The sequence below is a fragment of the Cyprinodon tularosa genome, unplaced genomic scaffold (assembly GCF_016077235.1).
Source record: "Cyprinodon tularosa strain WSP-4 unplaced genomic scaffold, ASM1607723v1 ctg309, whole genome shotgun sequence".
In the NCBI taxonomy this organism is placed as follows: Eukaryota; Metazoa; Chordata; class Actinopteri; order Cyprinodontiformes; family Cyprinodontidae; genus Cyprinodon; species Cyprinodon tularosa.
The window spans coordinates 169,033-193,633 of NW_024039018.1; the positions used below are offsets into that span (position 1 = coordinate 169,033).

General features: G+C 39.3%; 1 protein-coding gene across 3 annotated transcripts in view; it reads left to right on the top strand.

Moving 5' to 3' along the window:
• Nucleotides 1-24,601, top strand: part of LOC119788011 (NACHT, LRR and PYD domains-containing protein 12-like) — a 36,338-nt gene that overhangs the window by 8,523 nt on the left and 3,214 nt on the right. For 2 of the 3 annotated variants that reach the window (XM_038292119.1, XM_038292120.1), the window contains exons 3-7: nt 7,647-7,754; nt 10,566-10,678; nt 16,311-18,123; nt 21,961-22,134; nt 22,574-22,747. In XM_038292119.1, the coding sequence (XP_038148047.1) occupies nt 7,647-7,754; nt 10,566-10,678; nt 16,311-18,123; nt 21,961-22,134; nt 22,574-22,747 (2,382 nt within the window). The remainder of the gene's footprint in view (nt 1-7,646; nt 7,755-10,565; nt 10,679-16,310; nt 18,124-21,960; nt 22,135-22,573; nt 22,748-24,601) is intronic. The other variant, XM_038292121.1, reaches the window with a different exon arrangement.

Below are 24,601 nucleotides of genomic sequence, written 5' to 3' on the forward strand. Positions count from 1 at the left end.
TCTAGCGTAGACTTCTTCAGCCACAGGACTAAGATGAATAGGAACATAAATAACGCTTATGCTGCCTATTGCTAGCCATGCCTAAACGAATGTGAGGTGGCGGAAGCTTCCGGGGGGAGGAGCCTAGTTTTTTTTTATTAAATATTAAAATAATGAATCATTAGTTTATATCTTATACACAGCCCATCATTTTAATCCCATATCAAACACAGTCTTTTAAAAAATAAATAGATAAATAATTTCATGTTTTTAAGTACAATATTATGTTACTCCACAGCCCCCCACCATGGGGGGCTGATGCTATGACGAGGGAGGCTGCAGCCCCCGCAGCACCCCCCTTCCCATGCCACTGTCCGGAGGTGATCTGCTGGGCTTTGTGTTTGGCCGCAGTGTTCTGTCATGGTTGGTTTAGAAATCAAACCCACATGCAGAACACCACTTGGAGATTGATAAAAAGTTCAACAGAGTTTATTAAAGCTTTACACAGAGATAACATGAACTGGATTCTGGAAACTGGTCAGGGCAGGATTCTCAGGCGTCTGCAGAGACGGATAGTTTGATTAGCCAGGTTAACAGATGAGTTGTTGAGTTTTCAGATGTTTCTGAAAATACCTTGAAGAGGTCCAGGCTTTCTTTTCTGAGAGAGGGAACCGGTTGGGTCCAGAGATTGTTGGTTCAGCAGAGTGCTCAGCAGCAGCAGCGTCTAGCTTCTAACTTTCTAGTGACAGACCTTGGTTTGGGGAATTAGCTCTTTCCTTAAGAGCAGCAGGTGGATTCCAGAGTGAGATTTTCAGGTTTGGCTCTCTAGGGCAGGCAGGCAGGTAACAGGTTAAGCTCATCCAGAGCTTCAGACGAGAGACAGGTTTCCTATGAGCAAGAAGACAGAGGCAGGTTAGAATAGGGTTTCTCCTTAGAGACAAAGATTCTAGTAGTTCAAAGGCTCAGGTTCGCTAACCAAACTTGGTCAACACTGCGGCGTTGAAGGAAGGTCTGGCTGCTGATTATATAGGCAGGTCTCCTGATGGGCTGATGAATATCAGCTGTGCTGAAGGGCTCCAGCCCAGGAGATCCACAGCGCACTCTGCTGGAGAAGGTGGAGAATCTCCAGATCCCAACACAGCCAGTGCATAACCCCACATGGGGTGCACCTATCCTTCAGCAACCAATCACAGATCATGCATTCCTCTTCAGGGAGAAGATCCAGGAGCTTTTTTCATTTTATAAACTTTATTTACAAGTATAGAGGATAAAATTGCAAACAATCATATACTCGAGGTGCGGGATGACAAATCCAAAGGATTTCAAGAGAAAAAATAGTTTACAGATGAATTGCTTCACTTAGGGTTGTAAGTTTCACAGCTTTAGAGTTGGTGCACATTTTTAAAGAGTCCAAAAAACATCTTAAAAACAGTGAGGTTGGGTTTGTTTTTAGCAAATTTGCAGGCATGTATGTGGAACTTCGCCAACAGAATAAAAAAGTTTAAAAGATATTCTTTCCCGGACATAATGTTATTGGAAATACCAAAGGAAACATGTTTAACATTTAAACAAATAAGTATATTTAATCCCCGACTAAAGAAAATATTAAATCAAAACATTTTACTGAAAGAACATTCCAAAAAAAGGCGGGTTCATGTTTCTTGTTCGACGTGATAAAAGGAGCAGCGAGGATCAATATTTGGAAAATATTTATTCATTTTTGAACTAACAGGGTGAAATCTGTTTATTTGAAAGAAAAACATTTCTTGGCAACAACCATGTATGTTCCCAATCAATATCTGAATAAAGATGATTCCAGAAGAAGATTGCTGCAGGATTGCTGATAGTATTCCTCTGGATGATTTCTCTAATTTGTTTATTTCCAGTTTAAATGTTTAGGAACGGATCTGAACTACCAATAAATAACTCTGGAAATGGTGGATATTGGACGTAGGCGCTACCTGAGGCTGATATGAGAAATGTCAAACCTGCTGGAATAGCGCCGAAAACAACCGGTTATTCTTTAGGTGTCACAGGGAAATTATATTTATAAAGAAATTCACCACAATTTAACAGTTGACTATTATTTAAACAGTTGACTATTCTCATTAAACAATTGTTTTAAAAATATAATATTTTTATCCACCCAGTTCTTAAGAAACAAAAATTTATGCTTGAAACATATATTTTGGTTGTTCCAAATACAACAGTTATGAGGGGAAAAGTTATGTTTATAAACTCATATCCAGGATAACAGTAGTTGTTTATGGAAGCTGGATAATTTAACAGGGAGCTTTTCTATTTTGTAATTACATCTTAATAAAAAGTCCTGGCCACTCAAGGATTTAAAGTCTTGTGTAGGAATCCAACGTGAGTTTTCAAATATCTTTGAATCCACCTAACTTTGAATGTAGAATGTAGGGTATTAAAGTCCAGAACGTTGAAACCACCTAAACTTAGTTTATTGATCATAACAATTTTCTCAATTAGAAAAGGCATTATTTTTTCAAATAAAATCAAAGATTATTCGATCAATTTTAGTGCAAAGGCTGTTTGGGACATTAAGTGCTGAACTGGCATAGACAAGTCGAGAAAGACCTTCAGTTTTGGCCAGAAAGACCTTCAGTTTTGGCCAGAAAGACCTTCAGTTTTGGACTCGACCAGAGATAGTCGGGTCTCTCTGTAGCCACATGTTAAACCTTTGAAGGCAGGAGGGTTTAATTGGATCAAAGTTTTTGTTAATTCTTGTTGTTTGCTCTTTAACTATATTTACCCCAAGATATTTAACTTCAGATTTCACAGGACAGAGATAATTCACTACAAATATTGATTGGGAGAAGTTCACATTTAGTTAAGTTTGAGACCAGAGGCTACAGTAAATGTGTTTAAAAGTTTAAGTGCAACATCAGTTTGAAACTTTCCCTGCAACTTGGATGCCTTTGAGATCACTATTTTTAATAAAAGTAGCTAGAATTTACATAGGGAGAAGGAACAAAAAGTGTGATACAGGGCATTCCTGACGAATCCCACGTTCTATATTGAATCTTCTGGTAGTTCCATGGGGTCATTTTATTGAGCTATTTCCATGAGCATAAAGAGTGCGGATTGATTGTTGAAAATTTTCTCCAAAGCCAAATAATCTGAAGTTGAACTCATGTTCTATGAAGTCAAATGCCTTTTGAAAATCTAAGAATAAAATAAACTTGTTAGCTGAAACCATTCCTGGATAGTCTAAGACATCAAGGACCAATCTCATATTATCAATAATATGCCTTCCAGCAATAAAGCCATTCTGAGATTCCTCTATAATATCACTAAGGACTGTTTTAATGTTTTTTGCCAAGCAGCTGGCTAATATTTTTCTAATAACTGTTAAGTAAAGAAATAGGACACCAATTATCCAAAATCAAAGGATCCTTTTGAGGTTTTGGGATTAGAGTAATTAAACTTTGAGATAGTGATGGGGGGAGCGTTCATTAGTAATACTTTGAATAAATACAGAATGCAAAAATGGAGTGAGTTCTTCTGAGAACATGTTGTAAAATTCTGATGTAAGCCCATCTGTTCCAGGGGTTTTATTAGGTTTAAGACTATTAAGAGCTTCTTTAATTTCACCAGGTGTTATCGGAGAATCACATAGAATTTGGTTTTAATCACCAATTGTTTCTGTGCCACTTAAGGAGTTAAAGAAAACGTCATGTTCCTCAGGAGAATGTCTAGACTCATATAAAGATTTATAAAAGGTTTCACATAAATTGGCAATCATTTTGGGGTCATCAGTAACTGTGCCGCTAGGTGATACCATTTTTTATTCGTCTTTGCTTTTCAAGTTTGAAGAAATAGCTAGAGTTGTGTTCTCCCTCTTCTAAACATTTGGCCCGTGAACGTACAAATGCTCCTTTTGCTTTATTAATGTAAATTTGATCAAGTTTAATCTGAAGGCTTTGTAACTTGACTGTCTGTTGTTCGGATACATTTTCAGGAAGAGTAGAAGACATGAAATGGGTTTCCTCCTTTATGCCATTTTTTGCCCCAGCTTTACTTAAGATCTTTTTTAATTCATATTTTAAAAGCTCCCAGTAACATCCATAGTTTTTTTTTCAAATTGTGCTTGTTTTAAGAGTTCTGTAATTTTATTTTTGATTTTTAAACAAACAAATTTGTTGTTAAGAAGGGAGTTATTCATCTTCCAATGTGCAGGGTTCCTTTTAGTAGTTCTATCAGGGGAAATACAAAATCTCTAACAAAATGCCTTTATGATCAGTAAGAGGAGCTTGAATAATCTCAGTTTTGCATTTGGAATGTTGTAAGTAGTCAGAAATTAGCCAAAAATTGATTCTGGAGTGTTGCGAGCCAGCTTTATTTTTCCATGTAAAGTTTTTTAAGTTGGATTATTTACCCTCCAAATATCTATTAAACCTTGCTCACTCATAAAGTCAACAATCTGAGGATTTATTCTATGCTTGCTAGGCCATCGGTCAACATCATCATTAACAGTGATGTTGAAATCTCCTCCTAAAATTATTTTCATATCGTTTATCATTTTTTAATATAAGCATCCATATTGGAGTTCAAAGTTTCGAATAGCCTAGACATTTTCCTTGGTGCCATTATACCCATAAATGTTGCCAATGAGAAAGATAAATTTATCACATTTGATAAGAGTGAGAATATAGTGTCCATTTGGCTCAGCTTCGGTGGAGATTATGCTGCCGTTAACTTTGTGTTTCAAAGTTAATGAGTTCCATGGGCCATCCACAAATTCTCTCCCCCCTGAGCTTTCCAAAGTTTATAGTCACTGACCATGGAATGAGTCTCTTGAAGCAAAAAATCAGCACCATAATTTTGTGCAAACAGAAATAAAGCTTTTCTTTTAGTGATATTCCTCAGTCATCATGCATTAACTGAGAATAACTTTAACATTGTAAGAAAAAAACAAACTAGACAAGTGTTTGAGTTTTAATCAAACTTAACTGGGAACATAGAACTTTTCCTCTATAACAAGTTGAGCGGGATCTGACCAAACTGTCATTCAATTTCCGACAAAACCTCGTCCTCCTACAAAGTGATCTGCTTATCCTTTCGGGCTTGTTGGATTATTGTCTGTTTCTCGCGGTCTTCCACAGAAAGATCTTCTTTGAACAGGAGATTTCTTTGCTTCAAGTAGCCAGAGTTCTTTGCCGTTTTCCAGATCATGTTGCGGAAATGCTTCATAGAGAATTGGATGATGATATCTTGATTGTGTGGTTTGTTTGGATGTATTCTTCCTAGCCAATATACTGAATCAATCACCTCCAGAAGCTTCTTCTTGTAGTTTGGGATTATATTCTGACATACCTCCACCACCTTGAGCCTAACATCCTCCACTCCCTCTTCAGGCATGCCGCGGAGCCGCAGATTCCACCGCTTCTTCTCACGTGCTAGCTCCATCACTTTGTTTTCCAATGCTTGAATCTTTTCCTCAGCTTTGCTGACTCGGCTGACCGTGGTGTCCAGTGTGTTTTTAATATCTTGTATGTCAGCGGAAAGAAAATCAATAGTAGACTTCAAGTCATTGATGGATTTCCCAATAGATGCTCCTTGCTATTCGATAGCTAGCTTCATTTTACCTTACTTGGTAGATGATGACTTTTTTAGGAGTAAGTACCAGATGCCCTTCAGTTTTGCATCTTGTTGTCGAGGTTGAAGACATTACAAATATATCTGTAAAGATAGGAGATGTATTAGGTTGTAGGAAAGCTGCAAACGCTAGCTGCCATTTTGGCTCGCTACCTGACTCTCCCCAGGAGCACTTTTCACTTGCTGCAAGATACAGGGCAATAACATGTTCATGAGGTGTTTCCACATATGGGCAAACTGTATCGATACTGTGTGACTGAATACTGACAACTGCTGGACATTTACAATCATTGCAGACAGCCTATCTGACAGACATGCTGCATTCACACTGAACGCCATCAAAGAGGCTCCTTTTTTTTTTTTTTTTTTTTTTTTTACAGTGTCCTGTCTGGCCATGTGGCCATAAGAATAATTGTCTTGATGCCAAAAGGAACCCAACAGATTTTACTTTCACAAGTGGAGCAGTACGGCCATCACCATAGTATTCCGCTTGTTTCATGCATAGAAATAGCTTTATTATAATTATGCAGGGAGTTTTACAGATTATATGGACACTGCAATGTAAGTAGAACAGGAAAGGAAAAAACATAAAAAAAGGAGAAAAGATAAAAGAATGACGAGATAAAAGGGAGATAATGATAATACATTTTCAGTCTGCTTCATCACCTACAAAGAGATGTAAAAAGAACAGAACAACCAACAGACATGGTATGAGACATACAAAAAAGTAACACCTAGATACTATCACTGAAGTATAAGTAGTATTATTTAATCTGACATGTACTCTGTGTTACCTAAAAATCAGAATATGGACTTTCTGTATGGAAGTGAATCTCTAAGTACCTGGAGCCAAGCACCTGTAGTTGTTGTGAGAGTGCACTGCCAGAGAGCAGATTTGCTATATTTGCTGTGATCAGTGGGTAAAAAGGAGTTTTAATCTATGTTGAAGTGAGAAAGTCCTCCTGAAAACATGGTCTGTGCAGTCAGTTCATCCAGATTACCATCCCGCCTTCAAAGATTATTTCTCTGTGGGAGCCGCTCAGACCCCCACATACTGGCGGTGCGCTGTCACTGGGAATCCCCAGCAGCAGCTGCCTCAGGCCCGCTCGCCTCTTGGGGGGTTTCCCAGGTTAATAAAAGCAAACATATTTAGCTGGCAGGTTTCTACATTTTCAGTTAATTTAGGCGTTAATAAACTGTTTCAGAGGAGTGATCATAGCGCTCTGCATCAGCAGTGCTGTGTCTGACTCCCTGCCAGCTCCCAGATCAGCTTCTCTGATTGGTTGATGAGGTGCGTCGATTTTTCCAACTCCAGCAGCTGCTGCTTGTGAAGTGGATCCCGCCTCAGATGCTCAGAAGCTCATGACGTGACCTTTTGCTGCGCCTTGATACAAACGTGATGTTAACCATGGACTTTGCATGTAAACCAGCTGCGTCAGCAGCGTGAAGTCTGAACGTAGCTTTAACTTTTGAGCAGACAGTGGAGGTGAATGAGATCTCAGATGTTTAGCTGAAGAACCTTTTACTATAATATCAGGCGCACAGGCAGCAACTCAGGGCTCTAATGGATCATACCATTGTAATTGTTTTATGTGGGTGCAATTACCTTCTTGCCACTCATCTACTTTACACTTTTATTGACCATGAAAAGTTTTGATACTGAAATGAAAAATAAAGCTGCCTTGCAAAAGCTCAGGCTATAAGCTCACCTTGGGGTCCAAAGTCAGTCCTGGAGGCCCCCCTGCTCATTCTTTGCTTCTTTAAACATACCTGGTCTCCATCAGTGTCGATTAACAGACTTTTACTGAACTGCAGTCCTCTGAATCAGTAGTAGATGTCTGCCATGTATGCTGGCCAAGCAAGAACCTGAATGTTTTCCGCTTCCAGCGAAGGAATGCTTAGCTGAACTCAGGTAGCTTAGCTGCAGTCCCCCAATGCATCAGCCTTAAACCTTGTTCTTTTCTGGTTCTAACAGTGATTTCAGGGCCTCTTGGATTGTTTTATAATTTCCCGGTTATGATCTAACCAACAACATGTTTATCTTTCAGGGGTCAGAGAGCAAAGTTGCCAGGACCCAGCTGTCCCTCTATGAAGAGCAGCCAGTCTAAAGATGATCCTCTATCCTTCAACCGGGAACCTGGACCCTCAGACACAGAGTAGGTAGCAACAATGTCTACTCTAATTCTAGGTCCACTTTCTATAGTGACCTAATGCAGATCTACTGAGACACAACTGTCATCCATTCATCCATCATCCATTAATTTATCATCCATTCATCCGTCATACATTAATTTATCATCCATTCATCCATCATCCATTCATTTATCATCTATTCATTCATCATCCATTGTTGCAATACTTTTAGATGTTTATTGCCCCCCGGTAGGGGTGGTAAATATCTTATATAATCAGATATTATTGGGACTATCATATATGTTTATGAACACACGCCCTACTAGCTGCGGCTTGTTAGAACAACAAATGAAAGAGTGACTCGAGCTGAAATCATGGTCAAACAGATAATTCTGCACAGAAATTGAATAAATTTACATTCAAAAAGAGTTTACTAACAAAAATCATTCAGCTCCAAATTATATTTCATATTTCAGTTAAAAACTCTTAACTAAAACTAATGAAACTCAACTAAACTAAAGTAATATGTACAAAGAGGAAGGAAAACAAGGTTGGAAACCATAATCAATGAGATGATCTAATATTAGCACAGTTTAGGATGGATTTTGTGTTTTAAAACCAAAGTTTATTTGGAAGAATTTGGGATGAGATCAAATGATCTTTTCACAAATTTAGAGTGATTGGAATGTTTTCAAACCAATTTGTAATGCAAATCTATGAGGTGAATAAAACATTATTTGGCCGAATAATGTTTTATTCACCTCATGGATTTGCTTAATTAATTAATAATTAATAGCTAGAAGCAAATATACAGTTAATTTAATGAGTTTGGGTTATAATTTTTTAATGGAAATTTAATGAGGATATGAGAAAACACACAAACACTAATGTTATATCAGTGTTTAAACCATTAGTGAAATAAAGCTTGTCCAAGTTTCAACAAAAGCTCAAAACATATTACTGTAGCATAGCGTAGCATGCAATCCGTCCTGTTAGCTTTGTCTTTACTCATCAGTAAACACATGAAATTATCAAAATCATCCAAAGACATATTAACTGGAATCTATCTGTTTTAGAAGGTTTGAGTTCCCTCCAGCACTTAGGAGCTTTTCACTGCAGCCTCACAGCAAGGGGGTGGGGGGGTCATACCAGAGGGAACGGCTTCTTCAGGAGAATTTCCCCTCCAGTCTGAAACTGAAACTCAGAGAAATGTGTTGCAAAAAGTCTGTTTTGCAGCAGTTTGGTTCTGAAATGTCATCCATTATGTCTTCGGTCATTCTGGAGATCTGGGCCTTTGGGCCTGGGTCTCCATGGTGGTTTCCTCTTCCAATGTGAACCTCTGGGCAGCTTCACAGAAAGAGACTGAAATCTTTTCTGCAGGGGTTTTCTCAGCTCCATGGGGGCCAAGGCACACCTCTGTGGGAGGGGTCCTGTGGAGTTAGCTGGGCTGAGAGGGGGTTGCAGAGCAGAGAACTGGGTCTCACGGCTGTTTTATGAGCAAAACTGCATCCTCTACTCCAGTGAAAACATTAAGATGAAACATGGACATTGGTTCTCAATGTCCAAAAATATTTTCAGAGGCCAACAACAGCAAGGTCTTACCACATTTGTTGAGGGTCCTGAGTAGGCCGCCTTTTGAGCCGATGTGTGCTGTTCCACTGAATTAAGTTTTTATGATAACTGCCATTTTACTGGCAGTAATCACAATCAAGAGGTTCAGTGAGCTTGGAGTACGGGCCGTTACAACCACCTGCCTCCGTGCGAAGGTACTGCCCGCCCCGGTCCTACCTAGGACACAGACGTTGGTGACCACTCTGTGCCAGGTCTGGGCAGTGCAGCTGTAAATTCATTGGTCAGAGCAGCTGTTCATGTGCCACAGTGGGCAGAACAGGAAGAAAGCCCTTTCCTGGCACAGGCTGGTGCAGATGCCATTGTGCTGGCTTATGAATCTGAGGGGGCAGCACCCTCCATGGTTATGTGACATTCTAATAAGAGTGTGTACATCCTGGGCGGCTATGATGGGCACGCCACTGGGGAATATCTGTGCAACGGCATCGTGGGCAACACCATACACATTTGCAATGAAGTGAAGTAAGACAGGACAACGATTAATAATATAACGCAGCGTCTATGTAGTGCGGTGGGAGCATCTGCAGTGTTAGGGTGTCTAATTACCGTATGCTTGGTGTGAGGGATTGCTGAAGAGTCAATGAGTCAATGAGTCAATGCAATCAGCTGGTTTTCCTTATATAGAAAACTTTGAATCAATCTGACTGAATGATCTGGTTTAGTTGTCTATATAAAGTTAGCCAAATTGAGCTGCTTTTAACTTTCTGTAAACAACAACCACCGTTTATTTTCTATAAGTACACTACTTGTTTTCTGTCTACAATCACCACGAAATAAATTTTTTAAGACGTTCCATTCTATTGGTGTGATTTAATGCAACTAGGCTATCACACATTTTCTATTAATTTATAAATTTTGTCTCAGACTTGTTTGCTTCTCAGTAGAAAATTCAAGCATTTAGTTGTAACATTAAAAGTAAAAGTGTGCAGAAATGTGGTTTCTCTGTTATAAGAAGGAAGCAGTAGTCAATGAAGGCCAGTCAAGAAGATAATGCCACGAGTTTCCCAGAGGAAACATACTGCATGGAAATAACTGATTATCTTCTATTGGTTCTGGGCCTTTATAGATAAATAATAAATATCATCATCATTATATCATGGTAGCTGGAGCAGGCACACAGCAGCAGGCAGAAGTTTGATTTGACGTGATTAACATTCCCTGGTGTTCAGTTCCAGACCAGTGCTGATGAGGAAATGTTTTCACAGATCGAAGAGGATTGATGTTCCTGCTTCAGCTGGACCACCTTCCTGTCTCCACTGTGGTGAAGGCTCCAGAACATCTGAGCTGCAGTCTGCCAGTCAGGGCTGCTTAGTGCAAGGTAAGACATTCCTGAAAAAAAAAAAAAAACCTTCAAGTTATGTAATAAAAAAAATAAAAAAACAAATAAGATTTTGTTTTGTCATATGTAATTTAATGTAGAAGCAATTTAGTCCTGAGTAACAAACAAACTTGCATTCATATAAGCATTTAAACCCGTACTTACTTTGATTAGAAATACATTTTGTGTAATTTTAGCCTTACTCCTCTTGAGTACCTTTCTACACTAATCTGACAAGTTGAGTTTACTTTAAAAAAAATCTAGAAAACCAATTGCCTTAAAAAAGTAAAGTATTTATAATTATTAGTCTTTCATTTTGTTTAATTAACATGTACTAGTGCAGTGTACTTAAAGCCTGGTTGTATAAACTTCATTTTATGAAATGAATTTAACTTAATTCAATGAAGTAGTTTCAATAGCAAGTAAATTAACCTGTTCTTAACTTAGCTGCATCATGTTGGTCCAACTGAGATGAACAGTAGAGTTTACTTTACAGAATCTAGGAAACTGATTGCATCAAATGAATAAAGTAAGTCAAACAAAAGAAAGTAACTTCACAAGGTTCAATCTTTTATTTCTAACCAAATACACTTCTTAGCATTTTAACAAAATGGCAGTGTGGTTTTTTTATTTATTTATTTTACTTCCACAGGGCTCAATAAGTACCGCAGCAATCATTATAAGTCAACTTACAGGCTTAATGAGCAGCAAATAAAACACTAGTATATTTTGAACTGCATGCAATTTAATAAAAGTTTTTTTTTAAGTTTTCAAATTAAATTGTTGGAAAAAAAGATCAAAACTTAATGTCAGTAATCTGAAAATTAAAAGAAAATTATGAGAAACTTTCTAAGATAGTTTCAGTAGTTTAATATAAGAATATCCCACATATTGTAGCATTACTGTACTTAAGTACACTTTTTAGGTATCTATACTTCACTCCATTACTTATTTTCCTTCCTACTTCTGACTTCTAATCATTACATTTTCACACAAGTACACTGCAAAAAATGGAAATCTGTATGAGTTATTTTTGCTTAAATTGAGTGAATTTTGTCTTGAATTGAGGAGATAAGTGAGACACCTTGCCAATGGAACAAGACAATTTACACTTAAAATAAGAAAAAAACAATTGCTTTGTCTTATTTCAAGTGAATATTATCTAATTGTCTTATTTTAGGAGTAGAAATACTCATTCCATTGGCAAATCGCCTTATTTACCTACTAAAATTAAGGGTAAATGCACTTATTTTAAGAAATTTTGTACTTATTTCTAGATGGTTTTTGCAGTGTATCTGTACTTTCTATTCCTTACATGTTTAAAACAAACGTTACTCGTTACTCTTGGCTTTGGTTTAATGTTTATAAATATTTATTTAACGTCATGTGCGCCATCCAATGCAGATCATTGGCTCCATCCACATCTAGTGAAAACTAGTGTGATTGGATGAGTCATATAACGCAAACACTCATTGGTTAGCTAAAGGAAATCATCAGAAGCAAGCAGGTGTTCTTCAAACTGCAAACATGAATTGTCTATGCCATGCTACAATGTGGGATTCAGGAAAAGATATTGAAATGTCTGAAAGGTCGGACACATGCGAGAGCGTATCGGGAGACGGAGACCAACAAGACCTCCCTCATCCTTGGCCCTATCTCAAAGAAATTATAGAAATAGTTGAAAAATTGAGCTTTCAATTCATATAGTTTTTTAAAGGTTACTTTATACTTTAAGTAGTTTTTGTCGCACATACTTTTTCACTTTTACTTGAGTAAAGAGGTCAAGTTGATACTTCAACTTTTACCAGAGTGTTTTTAAGCTGCAGTATCTATACTTCTACTTCAGTAACAGATGTGTACTTTTGACACTACTGCATAATACAATACAAATAATGCATATAAGTATAAACCTTTCTTTACAAAATTAAATAATACATTCACCAAAAATGGTCTGCATGTATCTGAATGTAACCATAACTTTCATTGGATATCAATAGAAAATATGTTTCCTAAAAAGTTATTCCTATTAAAGGTATAGTGGAGGATGCTCTTCTTCTGGGTGGATCATCAAAAGAAGTGGTTCTCTTAATTGTCAATCATTGTGGTTCAGAATCCGAAATACTTTAATAATCCCAGAGGAAATTATTTTTGTTACACTGGTTGGTATGTTTCTGCGCATGCACACTTTCAGGCTTATATCTGTGGTGAGCTACGGTTTCAGTCATTGTAGCTCATCTTTTTCACCGCGGTTCTTTGAATGGCCGAGGGTCGGAAGAGAAAAAGTGTCTACGAAGTGGATGAGAAGATGAGAAAGGCCTCAGAATAGAGAAACCTGTCAGGGGCTCGAAATCTTGAAATTCAACAGACAGAGCTGGAAGATTTCCAACATTCTTTTATTAAATGACAGCGTGCGACGGCGCGTCAGCTGGAGCGGATAACACGGATCCTCTGTGGAAACAGACACTCAGGTTGGTGAAGAATGAATGGCTGGTGACAGCTAAGAGCTATAGTCACTGACCTGTTTTAGAGTTCAGTCCGATCTCAGAGGGTTGAGAGGAATCCGTGAAGGTGATTATCCTCCGCTTGCGGCGGGCGCGGCCCCCGGAGTTCCATGAGGTGAGCGGAGCTGATGCCAAGCGACGACAGGGAGATCAAAGCCAAAGTCATACCAGAACAAAGTTCTTTTACCAGATGATCAGAGAGCCGATGAGGTACCGATGAGGGAATCCAAGCCGGGGTCAGGAAAACAGTCCAGGTTCGGTAAGCCAGTTGCATCCAAAAAACAGTCCAGAACTGGTCAGACTGATAGAGCAGACAGGGGCAAATCTCGGAATCCACAAGACTGAAACAGGTCACAAACAGAATAATAAGAATAATAGTCAAACGCTAGAGTTACTCTCACCAAACAGCTAGAATAATCTGGCACTGCTAGCTTGAAAACAAACAGTATATATACAGGTGCTGGTCATAAAATTAGAATATCATGAAAAAGTAGATTGATTTCAGTAATTCCATTTAAAAAGTGAAACTTGTATATTATATTCATACATTACATACAAACTCATATATTTCAGATGTTTATTTTGTTTAATTTTGATGATTACAAATGACAACAAATGAAAATCTCAAATTCATCATATCAGAAAATTAGAATATTGTGAAAAGGTTCAAAATTGATGGCCCCTGGTGCCACACTCTAATCAGCTAATTAACTCAAACCACCTGCAAAAGCCTTTAAATGGTCTTTCAGTCTAGTTCTATAGGCTACACAATCATGGGGAAGACTGCTGACTTGAAAGTTGTCCAAAAGACGACCATCGACACCTTGCACAAGGAGGGCAAGACACAAAAGGTCATCGCTAAAGAGGCTGGCTGTTCACAGAGCTCAGTGTCCAAGCACATTAATAGAGAGGCGAAGGGAAGGAAAAGATGTGGTCGAAAAAAGTGTACAAGCAAGAGAGATAACCGCACCCTGGAGAGGATTGTGAAACAAAACCCATTCAAAAATGTGGGGGAGATTCACAAAGAGTGGACTGCAGCTGGAGTGAGTGCTTCAAGAACCACCACACACAGACGTATGAAAGACATGGGTTTCTGCTGTCGCATTCCTTGTGTCAAGCCACTCTTGAACCACAGACAGCGTCAGAAGCGTCTTGCCTGGGCTAAAGAGAAACAGGACTGGACTGCTGGTGAGTGGTCCAAAGTCATGTTCTCTGATGAAAGTAAATTTTGCATTTCCTTTGGAAATCAAGGTCCCAGAGTCTGGAGGAAAAGAAGAGAGGCACTTCATCCACGTTGCTTGAAGTCCAGTGTAAAGTTTCCACAGTCAGTGATGGTTTGGGGTGCCATGTCATCTGCTGGTGTTGGTCCATTGTGTTTTCTGAGGTCCAGGGTCAACGCAGCCACATACCAGGAAGTTTTAGAGCACTTCATGCTTCCTGCAGCTGACCAACTTTTTGGAGATGCAGATTTCATTTTCCAACAGGACTTGGCACCTGCACACAGTGCCAAAGCTACCAGTACCTGGTTGAAGGACCATGGTATCCCTGTTCTTAATTGGCCAGCAAACTCTCCTGACCTTAACCCCATAGAAAATCTATGGGGTATTGTGAAGAAGAAGATGCAATACACCAGACCCAACAATTCAGAAGAGCTAAAAGCCACTATTAGAGCAACCTGGGCTATCATAACACCTGAGCAGTGCCACAGACTGATCGACTCCATGCCACGCCGCATTGCTGCAGTAATACAGGCCAAAGGAGGCCCAACTAAATACTGAGTGCTGTACATGCTCATACTTTTCATGTTCATACTTTTCAGTTGGCCAACATTTCTATAAATCCTTTGTTTTTATTGGTCTTCAGTAATATTCTAATTTTCTGATATGATGAATTTGAGATTTTCATTTGTTGTCATTTGTAATCATCAAAATTAAACAAAATAAACATCTGAAATATATGAGTTTGTATGTAATGTATGAATATAATATACAAGTTTCACTTTTTAAATGGAATTACTGAAATCAATCTACTTTTTCATGATATTCTAATTTTATGACCAGCACCTGTAGGAGCTGCAACCAGGTGGATCAGATAAGCAATGATGAGAAAACAGGCAGAGTTAAACAGGTGGGTGGAATAAGCAATCAAGCCACCAGGGCCAGGACCATGACAAAACCAGACCAGAGTGTTTTTAGGAGTTTCTTTCACGCGATGGCGTACCATGAAAGTACAGGTCAGGCTTCCCACTGGATCCTCGGTTGCAAAGTTTAAACTCGACAGGTGAAGTTTGGCATGCTATTTGGAGAAATCTGTTTCACAATTAGTAAAATGAGGAGAAATGGGCTTGTGCATGCTCTCGCATCCATTTAATAAGCATCTTGGGAGTAGGTACAGGGTTGTGCATGTGCATTTTTTTTTAAAGTGGAGAGGGCGGGTCAGGAAAATCCTCCCCATATTTAAGTGTCTATGTTTAAACATTTCTTAACTGATTGTAATGGTTGTGAGCATAGAAAACTTCGAATCAATCTGACCGGATGATCAGGTGAACTGGAAAGTGACCTGAGATGACATGATGTGAATCGGCGCTATAGAAATAAATGGAATTGAATAGAGTAGCATAACAAAACCTTGTTATATGCAAATTTAACCAGAAGAACAGCTCCATCCCTTAGGAATGGGGAGTCATTGACGTCTTTGTTATTCTGCAATACCCAGTACTGGTCTATGCCTCTGAAAATTGAGTCGTTAGGGTCATTGTTGGCCTGGCGGATCAGGCAACATTTCTTGGTCCCCTGCATGACGATGGGGGTTGAGATGACAGTGGAAGGAAATCAACTCTATCACTGTGGTAGGTTTATGAGTTTCATTCACACAAGTCTAGACATTTTAAATTGAAAAAGCTTCCTGGATGAGAAACAAAACATCATTAAACTTGGAAAACATAGTCCAGTAGATTGTTTATTTATTTATTTTTTTTACTTTTTTTTAACCTTTTTTGAATGACTATGACCTGGATGACTGGGAATCTTTACCTGCATACCGGAAACTCCCAACAGCTAAAGATAACATCTCTGCTAAACTTTCAACTGAATAATTTAGCCTGTTGTTTTGGTTTCTTCTCTGTTTCTTAGCAGATGTTGAGGTGGAAAAGGTTTTAGTTGAACACAGGAGGAGCCTGAGGAGGATATGTGAGAGGGTGACTGAAGGAAGTGATGAAACAGGAAGTAGAACCCTCCTCAACAAGATCTACACTGATCTTTACATCACAGAAGGACAGAAAGAATCAGTAAACACCAGAGATGAGGTGAGGCAGCTAGAAGAAACCAACAAGATCTACAACCTCCACGATGATCCAATCAGATGCCAGGATATCTTTAAAGTGTCACCTGAGCAACATGGACCAATCAGAGTGGTTCTGACCTATGGCGTCGCTGGTGGTGGGAAAACCTTCTCAGTGCAGAAGTTCACTCTGGACTGGGCAGAGGGCCTAGAGAACCAGGATGTCAGTGTGGTGGTTCTGCTTTCCTTCAGGGAGCTGAACCTGATCAGAGATCAGCAGCACAGTCTTCTCACGCTGCTTCATGTTTTCCATCCAACCCTCCAGAAGCTCCCAGCAGAGAAGCTGGCTGTCTGGAAGCTTCTCTTCATCTTTGACGGCCTGGATGAAAGCAGACTTTCTCTGGACTTCAACAACAGTCTGATTGTTTCTGACGTCAGACAGAAGTCATCAGTCAACGTTTTGCTGGTGAACCTCATCAAGGGGAACCTGCTTCCCTCGGCTCTCGTCTGGATAACTTCCCGACCTGCAGCAGCCAATCAGATCCCTCCTTCCTGTGTTTCAAGGGTAACAGAAGTACGAGGCTTCACTGACACCCAGAAGGAGCAGTACTTCAGGAGGAGGTTCAGTGATGAAGAGGAGAAGGCCAGGAGGATCATCTCCCACATCCAGACCTCCAGGAGCCTCCACATCATGTGTGGGATCCCAGTGTTCTGCTGGATCACTGCTATGGTTCTGGAGAACCTGTTGACCACAGAGCAGAGAGGAGAGCTGCCCAAGACCATGACTGACATGTACTCACACTTCCTGCTGGTCCAGACCAGCAGGAAGAAGAACAAGTACCATGAAGGACATGAGATGAGTCCAAATGAGCTGATGGAGGCTAACAGGGAAGTTCTCCTGAAGCTGGGGAGGCTGGCCTTGGAACATCTGGAGAAAGGAAACATCATGTTCTACCAAGAAGAGCTGGAGCAGTGTGGTCTGGATGTCATAGAGGCCTCAGTGTTCTCAGGAGTTTGTACAGAGATCTTCAAGAAAGAGAGCATGATCTTCCAGAAACCAGTCTACTGCTTTGTTCACCTGAGCGTCCAGGAGTTTCTGGCTGCAGTCTACATGCTCCACTGCTTCACCAGTAGGAATACAGAGGTGGTGGGGAACTTTCTGCGAAAAAACGACTCCAGAAAAACAAATCATAGCTTCTCTTCTTTTGATCAGTTTCTGCATAGTGTCATGGAAAAATCCCTAAGAAGTGAAACCGGCCACCTGGACCTGTTTGTCCGCTTCCTTCATGGCCTCTCTGTGGATTCCAACCAGAGACTCCTAGCAGGTCTGCTGGAGGAGATGGATAACCAGACAGAGATGACCAACAAGGTCATCAAAAACCTGAAAGAAATGAACACGGAGCAAACCTCTCCGGACAGAAGCATCAACATCTTCCACTGTCTGATGGAGATGAAGGAGCTCTCCGTCTATGAGGAGATCCAGGAGTTCCTCAAGTCAGGAAGCAGACCGAGAAAGAATCTGTCTGAGATCCAGTGCTCAGCTCTGGCCTACATGCTGCAGATGTCAGAGGAGGTTCTGGATGAACTGGATCTGATGAAATACAGAACACCGATGGAGGGACGACACCGACTGATTCCAGCTGTAAGGAACTGCAGGAAGGCCCGGTAAGATGGAATGATTATGGATGGATGGATGAATGAATGAATGGATGAGTGAACTGAGGAATTGACAGATGAACAAATTAATGGATGGATGAATGGATGGATGGATAAATTAATATATGCATGGATAGATTGATGGGTGGATGAATGAATTAATAAAGAAATAAATATATTTCTATCTATATGCATAAATCAAGCGGAACACTATGGCGATAGCCGTACTGCTCCACTTGTGAAAGCAAAATTTGTTGGGCTCTTTTTTGGCATCAAGACAATTATTCTTATTGCCCCATTGCCAGAGAGGACACTGTATAAAAAGAAAGAAATGAATGTATGAATGAATGGATGGATGGAGGAAAGAATGATGGATTTATTAATGCATGCATGAAAGGAAGGATGGATGGTTGAATAAATGAATGAATGGATTGATGATGGATGAATGAATGGATTGATGAATGAATGGGTGAATGGATGAATGAAAAAAAGAAATTGATGGATGAATAAATGAATGGGTGGATAAATTAATGAATAAAGAAATTAATGGATGAATAAATTAATGGATGGAGGAAAAATGATGAAAGAATGCATGGATGGATGGATAAGTGGATGATGGATGGATTGATTGATGGATGAATGAATGGATGGATGGATGGAGGATGGATGGGTGGATGGATGAATAGGTGGATGGATGAGGGATAGATGGATGATGAATGAATGGATTGCTGGATAAATGGGTAAATGAATGGAAGAGTTGATAGATGAAAGAATGAATGATGGATCAATAGGTGAATGAAAGAATAAATTAATAAATAAAAAATGAATAGATGAATGAGTGGGTGAATGGATGAATGAAAAAGAAATTAATGGATAAATAAATGAATGGTAGATCAATGATTGAATGAAGAAATTAATGGATAAATGAACTAATGGATGGATGAATTGGTAGATGAATGAATGAATGAATGGATGAATATTTGGATAAATGAATGGATGAATGGACTAAATAATGAATGAAAACACAAATAAAGTAATGTATTGATGAATAAATAAAGAAATAAATGGATGGATGGATGGTTGAAAGAATTGATGGATGAATAAATAAATGGATAGATGAATTATTAAATGGATGAATAATGGATGGAGGATGGATGAATGACTAATTGTATGTGTGAATGAATGGATGAACTGAGGGATGAAAATTAATGAATGAGTGAATAAAGAAATATGGATGAATGAATTAATGGATGGATTGATGATTGGATGGATGGACAAAATAATAAATGGATGGATGGATGGATGGATGAATGAAGGAATGGATGAATAAATGGATGAATGAATGGATGGATGCATTGATAGATAAATTAATGTATGGATGGATGAATGAATGAATGAGTAAATGAATGGATGGATGAATGGGTAGATGAATGGATGAAGAAATGAATCAATGAATATATGAATTAGTTAATGGATGAAAGAATGAATGTATTGATGAATAAATAAATGGATGAAATGATTAATGAGTGGATGAATTAATGAAAAAAGAAATTATTTGATAAATCAATTAATGTATGAATGCATCAATGAATGGATGGTTGAATGAATAATGGATGGATGAATAAATGAATCAATGGTTAGTTGGATAAATGAGTAAATGAATGGATAAATGAATGGGGGGTTAAATGGATGAATGCCTAGATTGATGAATGATTGACTGAATGATGGATGAATTCATGCATTTTGAATAAATGAATACATGGATGGATAAATGACAGATAAATGGATGGATGAATGACTGGATTAATAAATGATTGCATGGATGAATGAATGGATAATGAATTAATGGATGAAAGAATTAATTGATGGATTGAAAGGATGAATGAATGCATGAATTGATGGATGGATGACTGGGTGGATGGGTGGATTAATTAATGAATTAGTGGATGAATGAATGGATGTTGAATTGATGAATGTATGGATTGATGAAGGGTTGACTAGATGAATAGAAGAATAAATGGTGGATAAATGAGTGAATTGATGAGAGAATAAATTAATAGATAGACGAATGACTCACCAAATGGAACAATCAATGATTGAATTAATTTATAAATGAATGGATGGTTGAATTAATGAATTGATAGATGGATGAATGAATTAACAAAGAAATGAATGGATTAATTAATTGAGGAATGGGTGAATGAATTGATGGTTTCATGAATGGATGACTGAATGAATGGATGAAGGAATAAATTAATGAGTGAATGGATGAATAAATTGGTGGACAAATGAAGGAATGGATTGATGAATGCATGAATCAACAAATAGATGAAAGAATGGATGAATGAGTCAACAAATAGATGGATGAATGGATGAATAAATGAATTGATTGATGGATGGATGGATGAATGGCTGGTGGATGAATGAATTAATTAATTAATTAATCAATGGATTAATAAATGTATAAATGCATGGATGAATGAATGTATAGATAGATTAAAGGATGAATGGATTAAATATTGAATGAATTAATTAATGCATGAATGAATGAATTGATAAATGAATTCATGAATGGATGGATGGATGAATGGATGGATGGATGAAGGAATGGATGAATGAATGGATTAATTTATTAATGAGTGGATGAATGAAGGAACAGACGAACCAAAGGATGGATAAATTATTGTATAAATGACTTAAAAAACTTTAATTGTCATTTTGTATATGTACAGTTTGTACAAAACAAAATTTCAATTAGTACAGCTATCAGACAGTAAATTAACATTTCCAACCATAAAGTGCAGCAATGATCAAATGTAAACAGTGTGGGAGAAAAAACATGCTGCAAAAAAATGCATTGATCTGGAAGTTCACAGCATTAATATATATGGGGCAGATATGCAGTATTTTGGTTTGGTTTTATCAGTGTGGTGCAGAGTCTGAATTGGAGTTTTTTTAACAGAAAGACTGGTAAGATTAATGGAAGAATTATTGTATAAATGAGTGGACTGATGAATGGATGGAGTAATGAATGAATGGATGGATAATTAAATGATGCAAGAATTAATTTATTTCAGACATTCCCATTATATCCCCCATCCATGACTCACTTACAAATCTGTCAATGGCCCCCAACCTTTCTCACTGTACTACTCTCTGGTTACCATAGTAACACTAAACAGGTCTTTAACACAAGAAAACTATTTGCATGAAAATAACTGCTCATGATAATCAGTGGAGCACTGAGCCCTTAGTTTATCTGAAACGGTGGAGTTTACAGCGACCAATCAGCGACCAATCATGTGACTGACAGCGTCATGGCAGACATACGTCAAGGGAGATTCACAGACGGATGAAACAGAGGGAATACGGTGATTTTTTTTTACAATAAAACAACATTTTGACATGGAACGGTACCGGGCCGGGCCCTAGGATTGGAAATAACTGATCTACAACTTTATAGCTTTGAGTCTTTGACATGCTGCAATCCCTCCCCCTGAGCATGCATGCAGTGACAGTCGACAAAAACTCGCTTTACCAGGAAGAGCCCTCCAGCAGAACTAGAACTAGGCTCAGTGTTGAACACCGGTCGGCCCCGGCAGAACACTAAGCCTAGTTCTGGTTCTGCTGGACAGAGAACTCGTGGACATTAACATTTACACAGCTCCAGACCAGCTTCCTCTGCCCACATGTAGGCGGACTGCCGCACAGGCTGAGGAGGGTCACCGTTTGGTTCAAATGTCATGAATTAAATCCAGATCTCAGACTGTGCTCATCATTAGTTGAATTTGTGTCGTACCGTACACAGGTGTATTGCTTTTTGTTGTTTTTTGTCTTTAATCCCAGATTCCACCGATGTGGACTTTCAGGGAACCACCTCCAGGTTGTAGCCTCAGCTCTGAGATCCAAACCCTCCCATTTGATTGACCTGGATCTGAGCTGGAACAACCTGAGCGGCTCTGGACTGAAACATCTATGTCTCGGACTGGAGAATTCAAACAGTAAATTACAAATCCTAAGGTATACTAGCATTGGTCTTTATACCGATCATTTACTGAAATATGTTGTGATCTACATTTACATCCTGCCATCAAAACCACTGCTCTAAATGGAAAAAAACAATTATAAATATTTATAATTACAACGTTTTTTTTTTATTTAGATAGATTAGTTAGCATCGGGGAGTGGTGGCCTAGTGGTTAGCGCATTGCGCAGTGATCCCAGAGGTTCTGAGTTCAAGCCCCACTCCCACAGACTGCCACTCTGGGTCTGTGAGCAAGACCCTTAACCCAACACTGCTCCCCGGGCGCTGCACATTGGCAGCCCACTGCTCCCCAAGGGGATGGGTTAAATATGAGATCAATAAAGTTAAATTATTATTACTGTCTTTTTTAAAACTTTTTCAGATTCAACTGCACTTCATTTCCTTTGCTCCTCACCAGAATGTCTCCCTCTGTAGATTGGAGAACTGCAGTTTGTCAGAGATCAGCTGCTCCACTCTGGTCTCAGCGCTAAAGTCCAACCCCTCCCATCTGAGCCAGCTGGACCTCAGCAGCAACCATCTGAAGGATGCTGGAGTGAAGGAGATCTGTGGCTTCCTGAAGAGTCCACTCTGCAGAATAAACACACTGAGGTGATGGTCCTGTTCAGCTGACTCTATATTCACGTCCAACCAGAATCCCAGGAAATTAGACAGAAAATTTTTTTTTGAAGCCTTTTTAGGATCTGGCAGCTTGTTTGAAGCCAAATGCAGGAATATGTGCAGTCTGCTGTATACAAACATCTAGAGACATCATTTGATTTAACTGTAAGGAAAAGTCCGGTCAGCGAGGAATAATCAATGGATCATTATCTATACCTAAAACTAATAAGTTTGTGGTGATTTAACAAATTTAGTATTAGTCAGCCAAAATATAAAAACAATAATTTTAATTTTCATTGTGGGTCTGGGAGCTGCCACTTTTGCCCAAATATAGTAACCCCTCCCTCCTGCCATCTCCCGGCAGTGGCGTCACGGTGCGGTAAGCCTAGCGCCATTCTCCCCGCTTTACAAGCAAAATCAATGGGAACTACTAGACACATCTGCAATCAACAACAATTATTGAAGATTTCCAGAGGACTTCACCATTGAAATTCACCAGAGCTATAGTTAAACTGACAATGCCCACGTGCATGGCAGCTGGATGCTGGAATACATCGGGTAAAAGTGAAAAAAAAAGTTATTTCACCTTTCTGATTCCTGATCCTCCACGGACGGGTTGGTCGTTGGATCGCCATCTTGAAGAGGGAGGATTTGCCATCGAACTTCTGGCCAGAGAAAAAACCCGTAATATGTAGCCAACATTTGGAAGAAGAATGTTTTCAAGATGACTTGGATAATAGTGCGTTGTGACAAACACCAGATACAGCACTGGGACTTGATCAACAGCCGATACCGCACCGTGACGTCACTAACCAGTAGGTGGCAGTAGTGTTCTTTGACAAACATGGATGCCTCCAGTAAAACACATTCAAATGAATAACAGTGGAAATGAATCCCATGGTGTATAATAACTCTACTGATTGGAAGCATATATATATATATATATATATATATACACTATATTGCCAAAAGTATTTGCTCACCCATCCAAATTATTGGAATCAGGTGTTCCAATCACTTCCATGGCCACAGGTGTATAAATTCAAGCACCTAGGCATGCAGACTGTTTTTACAAACATTTGTGAAAGAATGGGTCGCTCTCAGGAGCTCAGTGAATTCCAGCGTGGAACTGTGATAGGATGCCACCTGTGCAACAAATCCAGTCGTGAAATTTCCTCGCTCCTAAATATTCCACAGTCAACTGTCAGCTGTATTATAAGAAAATGGAAGTGTTTGGGAACGACAGCAACTCAGCCACGAAGTGGTAGGCCACGTAAACTGACGGAGCGGGGTCAGCGGATGCTGACGCGCATAGTGCGAAGAGGTCGCCAACTTTCTGCAGAGTCAATCACTACAGACCTCCAAACTTCATGTGGCCTTCAGATTAGCTCAAGAACAGTGCGCAGAGAGCTTCATGGAATGGGTTTCCATGGTCGAGCAGCTGCATCCAAGCCATACATCACCAAGTGCAATGCAAAGCGTCGGATGCGGTGGTGTAAAGCACGCCGCCACTGGACTCTAGAGCAGTGGAGACGCGTTCTCTGGAGTGACGAATCGCGCTTCTCCATCTGGCAATCTGATGGACGGGTCTGGGTTTGGCGGTTGCCAGGAGAACGGTACTTGTCTGACTGCATTGTGCCAAGTGTAAAGTTTGGTGGAGGGGGGATTATGGTGTGAGGTTGTTTTTCAGGAGCTGGGCTTGGCCCCTTAGTTCCAGTGAAAGGAACTCTGAATGCTTCAGCATACCAAGACATTTTGGACAATTCCATGCTCCCAACTTTGTGGGAACAGTTTGGAGCTGGCCCCTTCCTCTTCCAACATGACTGTGCACCAGTGCACAAAGCA